The sequence below is a fragment of the Aptenodytes forsteri genome, unplaced genomic scaffold, assembly GCF_000699145.1.
Source record: "Aptenodytes forsteri isolate BGI_AS27 unplaced genomic scaffold, ASM69914v1 Scaffold69, whole genome shotgun sequence".
NCBI classification, from domain to species: Eukaryota; Metazoa; Chordata; class Aves; order Sphenisciformes; family Spheniscidae; genus Aptenodytes; species Aptenodytes forsteri.
In genome coordinates this window covers 3,017,373-3,033,130 of record NW_008795885.1, presented here as the reverse complement: position 1 = coordinate 3,033,130, position 15,758 = coordinate 3,017,373, and the positions used below count along the sequence as shown (strand labels likewise).

The 15,758-nt window shown below is 37.1% G+C and overlaps 1 protein-coding gene and 1 long non-coding RNA gene across 3 annotated transcripts in view; both read left to right on the top strand.

Annotated features, from left to right (window-relative positions):
* The first annotated feature begins 690 nt into the window (after nt 1–690).
* Nucleotides 691–1,374, top strand: LOC109279627. Its single transcript, XR_002086259.1, has 2 exons — nt 691–837; nt 1,263–1,374. It is a non-coding gene; the product is annotated as an uncharacterized LOC109279627 (long non-coding RNA).
* Nucleotides 1,375–10,087: 8,713 nt separating this feature from the next.
* APC (APC, WNT signaling pathway regulator) overlaps nt 10,088–15,758 on the top strand; it is a 67,398-nt gene continuing 61,727 nt past the window's right edge. For both annotated transcript variants that reach the window (XM_009284177.1, XM_019473366.1), the window contains exon 1: nt 10,088–10,242. In XM_009284177.1, the coding sequence (XP_009282452.1) occupies nt 10,108–10,242 (135 nt within the window). In that variant the 5' untranslated portion in view covers nt 10,088–10,107. The remainder of the gene's footprint in view (nt 10,243–15,758) is intronic.

Here is a 15,758-nt window from a genome sequence, read left to right as displayed (position 1 = left end):
AGTAATTGGTTTCAAAAGGTATATTGGTGATACTAGATGTTTCTCCTACACATTTTGAATGTTCGTTACAGTTGCTTAAATATTAGAAGTTACAATAGGTGCAGAGGTGCTTTCACCACTTTTTTCTGAAAGGAAAGAGGGTGACAAAAGCACAGTAGTGATTAGTGATTATGATGATTATTATGGTGATGCTTCTTCCTGTACCTTTTTAAGTCTTAAAAAGAAACAGTCTTAGTATTGTCTTGTGTAACAAGCAGAGTAGTTCCTGGAAGAAACAGTAGTCACACTCTTAAAAATGGCAGCTTGAATAAAAGATCACTTTTAAATATAATACTTTAAATTATTTATGAGTGCAGACTTTCCTAAACATCATCCCTCAAATGCTATTGTGATACTTGCCAAAACATTTGTACAAAATACTCGGTTATGATAAATGTTCTGATACATGTTGTCATAGTACACTATTAGTATATCATCAACATGGAATAGTACAGTGTAAGTTGGAAATGCATTTATCATAACCGAGTGTTTTGTACGTATGTCTAAAATCTGTTCCTTTGGTCTCTCAATTCTTACGTTGGATTTCAATATATGTCTTAATTCAGTTGGTAAAATGTATATGTTGATGAAACATGACTAATTATTTTTTCATCAATGGAATGAAATCCTATTTAAAATAGGCTATACTACTAATGATATGCTGTGACAGTAAGTTGTTGTCAGTGAAGACCAAGTCTCTACTGGTGGTTTTCCAAAACTTGTGCAGGACCTGTGTGAACAGATGCTGATATATTTCCTGCAAGACAAATGGTCTTCTGTTCCCTGCAAGTGCTGAAGGTAACCCTGAAGATGACCCTGATAGGTCACCCAATATGGGGAAATACTTCTTTATTATAAAATAATAATTTTTCTCTTTTTTATAATTAAAGCTGATTTATTTCATGTTAATGGTTTTGGGTTTAATTTGTGTTTTCAGTTAAAATAGGAAAATAAAGACCTGTCTCAGACTTTTTGATAGCTTAAGCTGTCTAGAATTGAATCCTTAAAAGATTATGAGAAATATAAAAGTAAACAGGAGCAAGTCATATGCAGTGAGGGCATACGCAATTAGCCATGAATAGCAAAGATGATCATCATGAAGAATGAGTGTTCAGGCTTGTGAATCATCCCTGGGCCAATATAAGTTATGATTCAAATGATGTCTGGACTGCTTTGTGTTCAATATAGTATTTAAATGCAAATCATGTTTCATATTTTCACAGTCGTATTCTGAACGCAGCATGACTAACCAGCTAAGGAACTTCCCAACCCAGAATTATAAAGGAAGAAGTGGGGCTTTTTGCCTGGCAGTGTAATAAAAGCTGAACTTGACTGTTAATAGCCTGAAATGTGTCTTCTGGATTTCACTCTTTTTTTTGTACTGATAGGAATGTTTTTTGGATTGTTAGCATTCTTTAGTAAAATCCTAAACATGGGGTCATTTCTGTTGCTCGCACACACACACACTTAACCCCCAACATACTTGACCTGTAATGAGGAAGGCAAGCCAAGAGTTCAGACCATCATCTTCTCTTTCCTTTTCCTCCTGGTCTTTTAAGAATGCAGAGAACATGGATCACTTCCTGTTTTGAGCCTTCATCAGCCAAGTTATGTTTTGGTTAGGAAGAACAGGTGATGCTTCTGCCTATGATGGTTGGTGGGTACAGGCCAAGTATTGAACTTAAGGAAATATCCCAAAATATAATAATTGATTGAAAGCTCTTGCCAAGTTATGCATTCATTTATGGAAGAACAAAACCAAAAAAACTTTCTACCCTACTCCCCTCAGTTGAAAGGATTTAGGAAGGTCAGGTGTAGTAAAACTTAAGTGTTGCAGTCTGCTGTCCACAAAGATAACCTTCATGCAGAAGTGGATAGAAAAACTAAGAAGAAAATCCTCTCGATGCAGCTGAGGTTTAGAGAAAATTGTGTGGCCTCCTTTTGAAGGGACTAACCCTTTCACACATTGTATTAGGATAACTGATAATAGTAATGGCTTTTCATCTGGCCCTTGTTTTTTCTACATGGCTGAAAAACCCAGGAATTCAGAGGGTACCTAATCTAGATACTCTCTTTTGGTATAATTTGTTGCCAGTTTTTTCAATTACAGCTTTTTCAAATTTATTAAAAGGAGTAGTGTTACATAACTCGCAATTCACTTTCTGATACCAAAGCCCTTGTTGCTAAAACAAGCTGATGAAGAGCAGTTTTCTGTGATGGCTAATTTCTGCTCCTTCCTGCTTCCCTCTGATGACCTGAGCATGCTGATGCAGAATGAATGAAAACACGAACAGAAGGTACCAGATCTGCTGTTCCACTCACGGGCAATTCTCATTCTGTACCGACTATTTTCTTAATTTTCTTTAACCACACCCAAAGGCTTACACCAGTTTCAGACTCTCGTTATATTTGTGTGCCCACATAGCCCAGATGAGATAAAAACCAAACAAAATAGCCTCCCTTCTAGCTGCTACTGACTAGAAGTTTTGGGATTTGTTCTTAAATGCAGGTAAGGACAGGAGGATTAAATATGCTAGGAACAGAAGCCATTTTAGTAAAGCGTAGGCTTTTCACCAGGTGGAAATAATACAGTTGTTCAGTGTGATGCTGGGGAAGGCAGAAATACAATTTTTCTGCCCTATCTGGAAAGAATCAGGATAATGGGCTTTTATGATCTGAGGCCAATGGAGTATTTTTCAGTGAGTAGGAAAGGAGAGCATTAAACAACGTCTGTGAAGGATAAACACTTTTAAATCAGCAAGCCTGGAAACCTTGCCCCAAACTGAAATGGATAAGACAATCCCTGGCCCACTGATGCTCATTTTTGATAAGTTCTTAAAACACAGCACTTAGAGTGCTGATGTTTTGCCAGAGTTGAAAAAGGACAAGCAGAAGGGTATTTACAAATAAACCATTCAACTTGAAGACAAGCTTCAAACAAAACAGTGGAAAATCTGATACAGGATTCAGTCAACAGAGAAATTGAATTAATGCAAATTGGCATGGTTTGATATGTTCAAAATAAGAAGGGCCAAAAAAACCCTCACTTTATTCTCTTGAGTGTATTGATAAAGGTAACTCTATGAAAATGGTCCATTTAAGGCTGAAGTTAGTAAGCGGGGCTGCCTTACCTTAGAACAGCTGTGCTGGATTTTTGCCCCCGTCTGTCAGCCTTGCCCCTCTTTTGGAAATAGCCATGTAACAGCTGCTGAACCATCATGGTTAATGGCCCAGCGTAGTAAGTTAAACCGACACCTATTTCAGATTACCTTGGTAGTCAGGCAGTAATCTGCATTGGTTTAGGCAGCTGCCACTTGAGCAGCTGAGCCCTTCTCTCTTCCCTGGGTGGGAACCTTGCGGAGATGGGTAGGGCAGACAGCTGGGGGCAGCCCTCCCAGCTGTCCCAGCATTAGCACTAACCGCTTCCAAGTCAGAACCCCTAGACCTAGTGCTTCAAACAGTCTGTTTTTAAATGTATTTAAGATAAACTAATTGGAACAATCTCATGACCGTATGACTACTTTTTCCCTGTATTCAGTGTGATACTCCCTTGAAGAAACAATTCCCCATTAGCCACATGGGAATGAATAACAAAAATTGAGAGAATGGCAAAGAATAATGAGGACAAGATATTGGGCTGAGCACTGAATAGTTGGATAGAATTTGTGGATGTAGAAAGAAATCAGAGTTGATGGTCCTTTCCAGCCTTACTAAATGATAATCTAGATATTCATAAACTTTAGACACAGTGGTTACAAGTTGTTGTATTAAGATAAACTACATTGTGAAAAAATGTCAGTTGCAGAGCACGGGAGCACATCTGCTTACTGGTGCTGGTAGTAGAATGCTAAAGTCTGTTTGCTTATTAGAGTTGAATGTCTGATTTACTACTTTCAACAAAGTTCGTAATCCAAAATCAATTACATGAACGGGAGCCTTGGTTGACATCGGTGTTTTTTGGATTGGGCCTTCCTGAAGAAAGTAGTTTTGCCTTTTTTCCCTGATCTTGATGCCTGAAGTAGCTGTACAACTTATTTGCTAACAAAAAAAAAAAAAAAAAAAAAATCACCCTCAGGCAGTTACTGTGGGTGACAGAGTAATTATTTCATTGAAGATTTCTAAAATTGAACCGAATAGGTTGTAGTTATCTAAAAATATTATCTAGCTTTACATATAGACAGTGCCAGGTCTCTGTCTCTATTGTTGAAAAAACACACAGTAGGGTTTTACATCTCAGATTATTCTTAGCCTCTGTTCTGAAAAGACTAAGACTAATTTGTTCTACGAAAGTTGCTTTATAAAAATAGGATGCTCTGGTAACAATGGTAACTTTATGGATTAAAAGATAGTAATGGGAGCCTGAAATATTTTCATAAGGAGATTTAATTTATATCACAAATTGTTGGGGTTCTTAAGTAGAACCTCTTTAGGGCATGTTGAGCATATATGCTTATTGATTTCAAAGAAAAAAATGGTCTGATCCATAAAAAATTGTAAGTTTTCAGAGAATATTGGGGGGTTTGCCTATCTCTTGGGATTTGAGACTAAAAAGAGTACATCTAAGTTTTGATTTCTGGGCAGTTGTTACTGGTACAGTTTTCTTAATGTGGAATAATGTGTATCTAAATCTTACCAGTACATTTGCATAAATTTAGGCTTCTCATTAACTTTGATTTTAGTGTGTAAGAGAGTTATATCCAGCTTAAAATTCTTCTTTGATGTGTATATTCATGCAAACTGCTGATTCAGTAAAGCATGAAATTTCTTGTCATAATTTCACCTTGCTTTGATAGGAGATGGAGAAGAAACCTCTTAATGATGAGAAATATGGGTCAGGGAAGTAGGATACCTAGATTTTAGGTGCTTCTTACAATGAGGGAATTAAATTTCAAAGTTTCTGTATTCCAAGAGGATTATTTTGTGGAGTAAATCTAGAGAACGGGGTATCTCCAGTCCTCCCTTTGAATGATGACCACTCTGCGAAGAAGAAACGAGTTAGAGTGCAAAAGGGAGCTTGACTGAAGCCTAGTAGTGAACTTCGCAAAGGTGGGTTGTGTTGTGTGTGTCATGCATTTTCCCTTGGGCTGGGTAAAATGTGAGATGGGTATTGGAGCCCAGAGTTCTTCCTCTTCCCTTCCCCTCCACTCCTCACTGTAGTGGTTTCGTACTGGGGGGGAAGAGTTAGTTATTCTTGGTTCAGCTGAGTCTGGCCCCAATAGTCTTGAATATGTTTGTGTGTGTATGTGCAGTGGTACAGCTTCATGCTAGTGGGCCCCATGTAAGCTATTCCTTGCTTTCCTTTGGACTGGTTACTTGTTACTTCTAGTGTGAATGAGGTGATACGTGGCTGTGAACCCTGTCTGGTGGAGAGGGTCCAGAGTTTGACTCTTTCTCCAAGGCAAATCTTCTGACCACTGAGAAATTACAGGAAGGGGATGCAGCAATACAGTCAGTCTATTGATGCTACCAATTCTGTGTTTAAAAATAAAGTATTCTGTGTTTAAAAATAGTCTTTTTTTTTGTACTCAAATAATTTGGAGCATAAATCCAAGGATTAGTTTTAGGACCTGAACTCTGGTCTGATGTGTCTAGTTTGAGGCTATTGGTAAAAACCTATTTCCAGAAGAGAAGCAGATTTTAATTTTGAGGGTGTTAGCTCAATATACATGGAACAGCTTGTGTGTAATGGAGCCTTGTGATTTCACTCCACAAACTAAGTGCCTGAGAGGTTCCACAGTGTTCAGCATCAGAAAGCCTAAGCTGCTTCGTGGTCATGCATTATCTGTGTCTGTTTCCCCCATTTTAATATTAAATACTGGTGTCTTTTGTGAAATGGCTTTGGCATTTCATTATTTCAGGAGAAAAAGATACAAATAACTTGGAAATATGAAAATAATTACAGTATTCTTCTGTATTGAAGTTTAGGAATATAAGATTGGATTTCTGAACTGCTAAGTCCAGTTCCTTCCTGTGCAGTGAGCTAGGCAAGGATGTTGCTGAATTTACAACTTCTGATGGACGTTGCCAGCCTACGTTGATAAATGACCAATTTCTACCCATTTGTTCTGTGTCAGTATTGTGTTTTAACATAAGTATTTTTCACTCTCTTGAGTGTTTTCCCCTCCCTAATAAGAAAGTGTAGCTGTGTCATTCCAGCCTTAGTTGTGCTGAGGCAGCAAAGGCTTGCTTGTCAAGTCTCTTCTCATATGAGAGACCTTCTAGTCCCCTGATCACTTAGCGTCTTTCTCTGCACCCACTTAAATTCACTTTTCTTATCCATGTCTTTGTAAAATCTCTTGATAACTCTGGGGATCATGCTTCCTTTCCTTGTGCCAGTCTCGTGTTGACAGTGCCCAGGTGCCCTGCAGGCTGGCTGCCGAGAGGCTCGAGTTGCTTCTTCCCACTTACTGCTTCCAGGTGACAAGATTCCTACATGAGTGACCTTACATTGTTACGCTGTTTAATTCCACCCTGTCTATACTGCTCTGTTTCTCAGTTCATGAAATTCCTTGTGCAGTACACGTAGTCCTCTGACCTTGTGGAGCCTCTTGAATTTATGGGAGCAAGTTTTGATGCCACTTCTTGTGCCAAGGTCAATAATGAAACATTTAAAAATACCTGTTGCAGACTAATTTTGGGGGAACTTTGCTAACAACCTGCTTCCAGGCCAACAATTTGGCTTTCAGCACTGCCCAGTGTCATCTTGTCTTTGAGCTACTCCTTACCGATGTAGTTTTTCTGCTCATTTCTATTATAACTGTGGCTGGTTTTACATGTGGCACTGTATCAAACGCCTTGGTGCAGTTGGGGTAGGTGAGATCCATTATTTCTAAAAAGTAGTTTACTGTTCTCAAATACGTAGTAGTCCTTCCTTTACAGGCAGGGAAAAGGAGAATTATCTCGGAGGGCCCAGGGAGGTAGGTATACATCTGTGTGCCCCCAAGAAGTCCAGATGCCTCAGCCGGTGCGGTGGCAGGCGTTGCTGGAAGCAGATGCCTAGGTGGCTCACAGCGTATTGCTAACATGGGACTGGTTGCCTTCAGTCCAGTTTTCAGTGTGGATGTACTGACTGCAAACACACTTTGCCCAAACCTCGCCGTGCTCCCAAAAGATACGATGTATGCTTTTTCCTCCCCGCCCCCAGGAGGTTCTCTTTAAAATTCGTGCCGTATCCTGGGGTGCCGATGTGAATGCCCTGGTAGCGGAGAGCAGCTGCCAGGCATTGCTGCGGTTCCTGCTGGTGCCGGCGCCTTTCCGGCAAGTGCCTCCGCAGCCTGCGGAGATGCAGTCAGGCAGTGCGGCTCCTGCCAGATGCCAAACTGGCAGGAGTGAGTTTCTGCCTGTGGCAGTGTCGCTTATTGCCCGTTTGGGCATCTATTTAACAAAAAAATGAAGATGTGTTGGATTACCCAGCTTGTGGTGATCAGCTAACTCCACTTTTTTAATCTGAAAACCCACGGAGTAAAGTTTGACATTTGGATGAATCAGGAAGTGACTCCTAGTCTGAGGCAGAATGCTGTCTCTTAGTGGTGATGTCCTGTTTCCATGTTACGAAAATAAAATACACAAAAGGAAGGTTAGGAACTGAGATCAGGAGGGGGAGAAGACAAACCAAACCTCCCCCTCAGAAACTGGATCCTTACTCATTTAACATAAGTACATTTAAGCTTATTTTGCATTTAAAATACCAGAGCTATGCAGTTGCTGTCTTTCTACTGTAGCTCCCTCCCTCGTTCAGTTTTCTCAGTTTTCTTCATTGTGTGTATGCGTCTTGTTAATGTGGCTGATTGTTTTAACTTCCAATTTTGTGAGTGAGAATTCCTTAGTGTGGACAGAAAATGGAAAAACTTGATATTTTTTTATCATTACCTGTCTGTTCATACTAATAATGAATTAAAATAACAGGAGAAAAAGATACTCTAGCTAGAATCAAAATGCATGTCAAATACATGGCACACAGCACCTTCTGTAAACTAGATGTAAATGAATAAAAGTGTGATATACTTGAGTCGAAACCAACAGATTCTATCAATATTACAGTACAATACTAATTTATGACAACTAATGTGAAAAGGTTTCCACTTCTATCTACCTTTCCTTGGGCTTGTGCAGAATTGTCCATGCAGTATATGTTCTGAAAAGAAATGTGAACTACAACTGTTAGTTTTATTAATAAGAATGGAAACTGTTACTTATTAAATAAAAACATACATGAAATGGAACAGAAGCAGTCTGCCCCTTTTGACCCCTTTTGATTTTTTTTTTTTTTTTTTTTTTTTTTTTTTTTTTTTTTTTTTTTTTTTTTTTTTTTTTTTTTTTTTTTTTTTTTTTTTTTTTTTTTTTTTTTTTTTAGGGTTTTTTTTGTTACAACTCTTTGACAGCTTTCTACTTTTCAGGTGAAACAGCCTGATGGTAAAAGCACAGAATTCACAGAATAGAGAAGATGTTTCAGATTGCCTTCATTTCTCTAAAAATGAGGTCTCCAGTAAAGCATGACCAACTTTTGAGAAAGAAATTTGTTAGGGATTTTTTTTTCCTCAGCTTACTGGTAGTGTCATGGAGATCACAATTCTGTAAGTGGCAGGCTTCTTCCTTCTCCCATCTTTGATGATGACAGGTGCTTAGGGCGTGAAGACTTGCTTCTTGAAAAGGAAATAAACGTCATATCAAATGCACTACAGCATTTGTTATTGTCCCTGTCTTCAATGGTATATATTCTTCTTCATGTTTCATTGAGTTTAAATTTAGAAAGATTAAACGCAATTTCCAAAATTTGTATTGAGGAACTAAAACCTTTTTGAATAATTTTATCCATTTTTTAGTAGGCTGTATAATTTAATTAAGATTCGTCTGGAAGAGCAAAGTTGATTACATAAGGAGTTACACAAGCAGTAAGGTCAAAGGCTTAGTGAGAGGATACACAGAAAATGCTAAATAAGAGCTTTTAATTGTTTCATCTTTTCCAAAGTACTGCAGTAACGATGAAAAGGAATGTTGTCCCGTAAGCTTTTTATATTTTTCCTTTGAGTAAGAGGCCGCATAATTATGAAATTCCTGCAATGACATTGGAAGGGTAACTTGTATGTATATGAAGTGCTAGGCTTCCTTTTATTTTCTTGAATGGCTGATGCATAAGAAATTGATAGCTTCAACTGTAAAGAGCTTCAAATGTGGTTAACCATGTTTTAGTTAACTTACGTTGTTAGATGAACAGCTTTGATGGTTTTTGGTTTGGAAAGTGTGAAACAATTTGAATTTTATAATGTAAATTGGAGTATTTGTTTCTTTCTCCTTTCTAATGGCTGAATAATTGTGATGGTGTTCTAGCACTGTGTTAAAATATTACCCAAAATAATATGGGATAACTTGATATCAAGAATAGCCTTTTATCTTTTTATTCTACTGTGCAATATGACCACTTCTTGTGCTGGAATTTTGTAAGTATATTTGTTTTAATCTTTATGCCTTGGACAGTATTTTACAAAAGACTTGATTACTACTACACTTGATGCTTTTTTTCTGTTGAAATTCCTCAATATTTACTTTTTGCCTTTCATACAGCATCTCCTTTAGTGTGTGCTATTCCTAGGAATTTGGAACATCTGTGACTGTCTTTTGTTTCATAAAATAAGTAGGCAGTGAGCATCTTTTAGATGTGGTTGACGGTGCTTGTTGTCTATCCAAAAATGATTAAATATGGTCTATTATCTGCATAGTTTCTCAGTGTTAGAATTGAAATGCGAATAGTAAGGATGTTTTTCTATGATGCTATGATTTTCTTTCATGTATTCTGGCTTCCCCTAATACCTAATGCAATTGTTAATGAACTTCTTTCATTTGCTTAATCATGTCTAGCAAATAGAAGCCCACTGAAAAAAGTATTTGAACTGGCATTAGTTTTAGGCATTAATAGTTTGGTTTAATGGATTTAAATGTTTAGAAAGTTGAGTGGTAAATGGGAAAGAGAGAGAGAGAATTTTTTGTTTAGATAAATACGGGTTTTTTTCCTAAAATGTTTAAATTTAGTATTTTCTCTTACTTTTTTTTTAGGGCTGAGGGTAGCCCAGGATGGCCGCAGCTTCATATGATCAGTTGTTAAAGCAAGTTGAGGCATTAAAGATGGAGAACTCCAACCTTCGGCAAGAGCTAGAGGATAACTCAAATCACCTAACAAAACTGGAAACCGAGGCATCTAATATGAAGGTACTGCAAGCTCTGTGCCTGTGTGCATCAGCGTTTCTGTTACTGCCTTTTGTGTCATGGACTGGTAGTTGCTCAACAAGTTTTGTATGCTTTAGATTCCTACAAAAGTCCCTTTCCAGGCTGTGTAAGAGAGAGCTATCAAATCTACTTAGTGAAGAATGTATTTATCTTAATTTGAAAAATGAAATATTTCAAAACAGTTTTTTTAGAAACAGCTTCCAGTTTTCGTAGCTTCTTTTCTGGTGTGTCATGATAAGCACTACCATTTTAGCACTGCTGTACTCACCAGCAGGAAGTCCAGTCTGCTGACACAGTTTGACAAAGCAAGTATTGTTCAGCTCTTGAAAACATGGGAGAGACTGGAGGTTTTCAGTGTTTTAAGGTAAGTTTAAAAATTTTGGGGTTTACTACAATTACAATATTTAACATCCCAAAAGGAAAACTTAATTTTAAAATAAGACCACAAGTTCTCCAGCCTCTCCCAAAGCCTAAATTCATACTTAGTAATTTCACCCAGATCTGTCCATCTGGTGTTTATTGGTTAGGTGTAGACCTTCAGAGCCACCTATCCAAGAGGAAACACTAGGCTCAGCTGGAATTTAGAGGGATTTTGATCAGTAGGAAGATAGATACACAGCTGCATCCCTGTGATCCATGACACTGAACAGGGCAGAATTTCACAAGCATTATAGCTGCATTAATGTAGTGCTCTTCCTAAGCTGACAAATGCTGCTGCTTTTTGCTAACAGCCAGCAAAACCAGACTGCTTTTGGTACCTCAGTTAACATGGCTCAGAAATTGTTGGCATCTCTGCATATACTCCTGTATAGGGTACGCATATTCTAAATATTAAACAACATTTGTGTGTCCATCTCCTTGCTTGCTTTTTTTAAGCTTTTGTGCAGATAATTAAATTTCCATTGACCTAGAGACAGACCAGCTGTATAAGCTGGTCTCTAGGGCATTAATTTGGGATGTGGAACAGCTTTCTGTCCTTACTTAAAACCTGGCAGATCACCAAATGGAAAGCAGCTCTATCGCACTCCACAGAGGAGTGCTTGTGAGCATATTCAGAGTAGGTGTTGCATTTTCTCTCTCCTGAAATGCCATTCTAGATCTAAGGAATTTATCCTAAAAAAATTCCAACTCAAATATCAAACTCAGTATGTTTCTTTTCATTTCGGGGGATGGGTGGAGAGGAGATTGTTCAGATTAATTTGATTTTTTTTAAAAATCCATATTCTATGAAGAAATCCTAATCAACCGTGTTCCTCAGGAGTGCTTGCTCCTGCACCTGAACCAAGAAGCTCCTTCTTTCCCTTGTTTGCTTCAGATGTGTTTGGAAAGGGTCAAAGCCTAGCTTTGACTTGACTTGAGCCTGAAGGAAGGGATCATTGCAGGATTCTCTTTAGTGAGGAGGTAATTTAGTTTTGCAAGCTTTTGGAGGAAGTATGCAGTGGCTTTGTTCCACTGAAAGAAACTGCATGGTTTGTATGGTTCCAGTGCCGTAATTAGGGATAATTACAAGAAAAGTAATTAGAAGAACCAGAGCAGTGGAGACTGAAAGCCCTTTGGCTACCATATAAGCAGTTAAAACTCAAAATATTTTGGAAAAAAAGATCTTCTGGGAGCATGTAAGTGTCACAGAGCCCTAGCGGCCCCTCCCACCAAGTAAAATCCCAAATATCAGTGGGAGAAGGGGAGCAGCAGTGGGGAAAACGAGCTGTGGTTCTCTGGCAAACATCACTGTTCTTACACCATGAATTTTGATCTGTGGGCTAGTGCAGAAACATCTCACAGTGATTCTTTGGCCTGTTAATGTATTTGCTTGTGTCTCCTCTTTTGCCTTATGTTCTTTAATCGGTTATGAAAGGCAATAGTTAGGAAGGGCGTTTTAAAGACAATATTGTATCTTTAAAAAAATTGATTTTGGAAGTAGTAGTGTTAAAATGTTGTGTAAGTGTGCCTTATCTTTATAATTGCTCCATTTCAGAAAAGTAAGGTAATCATACTGGAATCAAAAGATTAACATGAGCTCATCTTGCACATGTATTTATTATAAACTACTACTGACCCATATAAGAACAGTGTCTGAAAGCTTCATGCTTAAAGCTAAATTTCATATTTAAAAGTGAAAACTGCACATTTGCTGACCAGAAAACAACATGATGGGTAAACAAAGATAAATGTGATAACTGGATAAACTAAAATGATTAGTAAAACAGTGTCCACTTTGTTTTTTAATTTGTGTTGTCCTAGGGATTAACTGTTGAAACAAAAGAAATCCCTTAGAGTATTGTGACTAACTTGGGAAATTCAGTTGTTACTGTTGGCTTGCTGTCAGATGAAATACAGCAGTTTGGTACGATAAAATGTTCTCTCTAAATCAACAAATATGCTGTTTGATGGTCAATGAAATAATGATGTTGGCCCATAAATGAAGAAAAACGGTTTCGGTGTCTAGATGCAGATAATAGCAGTAACTGCATAAAACACAGAATATGGACAAATTTAGAAAAAAATGAACATAGATTTGTTTGAATTCAAAACCTGTAAAATTCATGAAGAGACAAAAGGCAGTCCAACGTCAGCTGTACTACTTTGTGCATGTAAATGTAAGAGACTTCTTGTCAGAAAAAGACCTCAATTTTTGAGACATACATTGCAAATGAATACTCTCCTGCTTGGTTCTTGTAAAAGACAAGTATTTTTCTGTTAAGGATGGCATATATATATATTTTTTTTTTATGTCATAGCTAATGCATATCAGCATTTTTCCCTGTATAAAATTTGGGGGGAAATAGGTTCATAACTTCAAGTACTCAAGAAGTAGCAAAAGAATACTTGATTTTTACAGTCACTCTCGAGTGCTTGGATTTTACAGTAAATGAGTAATGCTGTCTTGTATAAGAAAGCTGTCTTTATTATATGTAATGCTCTGTGGGCAAAAAGTTCTCTCTTTCATCTTTATATAGTACACTTAAAATTACATTCTACATATGATTTTCCAGCTTATTTAATGTCCTCTGTATTGTGTCCACACCTATCAATAATAAAATAGGAAGACTCTCAGTAGAACTGATTCAGATTTCTTGAATTTCTTTGAGAAACATTCTAACCAGCTAAACATACACTGTAAAGAAACAAGGCAATGGTTAAACTCTTGTTCTCAGAAAATCATGAGCTGCTTATTCATGAGGGTTTCTTTACAGTTTTTTGTTTTGTGGAGGGTGTTTTTTTGGCAGATCATTGTCCTCATATAGAGGTTTTAGTTTAAATAATTCTCTGTGGGTTTTTTGGTTGTTGGTTTGGTTGGTTGTTTTAAGGACTTCAGGTTTAAAAGACAAAGTCCTAGAGAGCTAATTACTATGAAGTCCAGTGCAGGTCCAAAGAGTGGTTTATTTTTTACGTGGATGGTGTTTGTGAGTTTGTTCCGCTAATTAGACGGCAGGGTAATAAACCTTGTGATGCTATTATGTTGGATTGGAATGGATTTTGACTAAATAAAAAAGCAAGTGCTAAGATATTTTGAGGATTTTGAATGTGTTTGTACAGTGTTAAGCTAAGATAATTTAATGTGGTTGCAAAAGAAATTTTAAGCCCATGGAATATAGTATTCCAGATTTATTGCAGTGTTGTGCATACTTTGTGGGGTTGATTGATTAATACTCAGATTAGCAGAATTAAAGGTAAAATGTGCTAGAGATGCCATGATGCCTGTTTTTTATCTTGTTTCTGTCATGATGGATTTGTAAGAGTATGAGAAAGCTTATATCTTACTTGAACTGAGTGTGATTTTATAATTAAATATTAAGTTGCATTTTATTTTATCTGCAAATATAACTTCCTATAATATCTTTTAATGACTATTTAAAGGGATAAATATACAAATCCTTAGCAGGAATAGCAGACTGACTAGCAAGTTAGCAACTTAACAGTTACACTAGCTTGTTTGTTTCATTAAAAAGAGGGAATCTGAAAAATGTACTGCTTCCAGCTTAGGGTTTATTAGCATACGTTTGTTAATAAAAACAGAAGATTGATGTTCAGAGCGTTCCAGGAACTAACTGGCTTGCAATGTTTTGACGCTCTGTTACACTTTTTGGACACGAACTCTTTGTCAACCTTGTATGGAAGTAGCATTTTGTGATCTATAAGCCATAAGAGTTAAAAAAAAAAACAAAACAGAGTGCTGGTCCTTTACATCAGGTATACCAGTGGCTGAATCACATCCTTTTTTTAGAAGTTTACATTTGCAGCGACATAAGATTTCAGGTAATATTGGTACCCTTTAACCCCCTTGCCTAAATTTTAAGTTTTGTTTTAAAATGGCTGCTGAGAGATTCTCTCTTTTGGCATATGTGACTACTTTTATTGGATGTCTCCTTGATTAGGTAGGCAGGTGATCACATTTTCTTTTAACTCACCAAACCCCATTTTATGGTCATACAATCTGCTTAGCCACCATTTCATGATACTTAACCTTGAAAACCTACTTTATTCTGATCAGCTGTCTCTGATCATCAGTGTTTAATGATCCTCATTGTAAAGCATAGAAGGTGCTAGGAGATATTTTTGTAACTGCCACAAGAATTTTTAGTTCAACGTATCATGGTAAGCCATGTGCTTGCAAATTAGAATTTGGAGCCTAACGTGTTCACGAAGACCTCTGATACATACGACTCAACAATTTTGTCATGTGCTATATACATATGTAGTATGTGTCTATGTATCTGTATATGAGGTTCCTCAAGTAGATGGTAGATAAATACATTTAATGGATACCCATGTTTGCAGTCCCATCTTCAGAAATCTAACAACAGTTTTTCTTCTAAGGTACCAGAAATTATACGTTTTGCTGGGGATACTTACTGTGTCAGATAATAGCACTTTCCTGTCTCTTTCCAAAGGGAGAGTGTTTTCTTCATCTTGATCTAACAACAGTTTTTCTTCTAAGGTACCAGAAATTATACGTTTTGCTGGGGATACTTACTGTGTCAGATAATAGCACTTTCCTGTCTCTTTCCAAAGGGAGAGTGTTTTAGCTTCATCTTGCCTTTTGCCTTTTTCCTTTTTCCTTTTATCTTCATAGAAAAGATTTTCAGTTGGCATCACACACAGTAAAATGTTTCACATACAGGCATACAGAAATAAAAAAATAATTGAAAAAATATATTAAGCTATGAAAACAAAGCATTCAGTACACAGAAGAGAAATGCTTATGTTAAAATAGATATATTTGATCTGGAATTGCTATTAGTGAATACACGTAGTAAGCAAACCAGTATAACTTGAGAAGTCTGTATTTGAATCTTGAATTTAGTATGATAGGCATTTCTTTGCATCCTGTTACACATTGGAGTATTACCATCATTTCCAGAACTGTCCCTGGAAATCTGATTTCCAAATTATCTGAGTTATCTGGTATGTTGTTATTTCTGCTAAGAGGTCAAGTCAGATATAACATAGTGGATTATAGTTGCTTCATGAACCAAAACCAATGTTGTGATATCTCC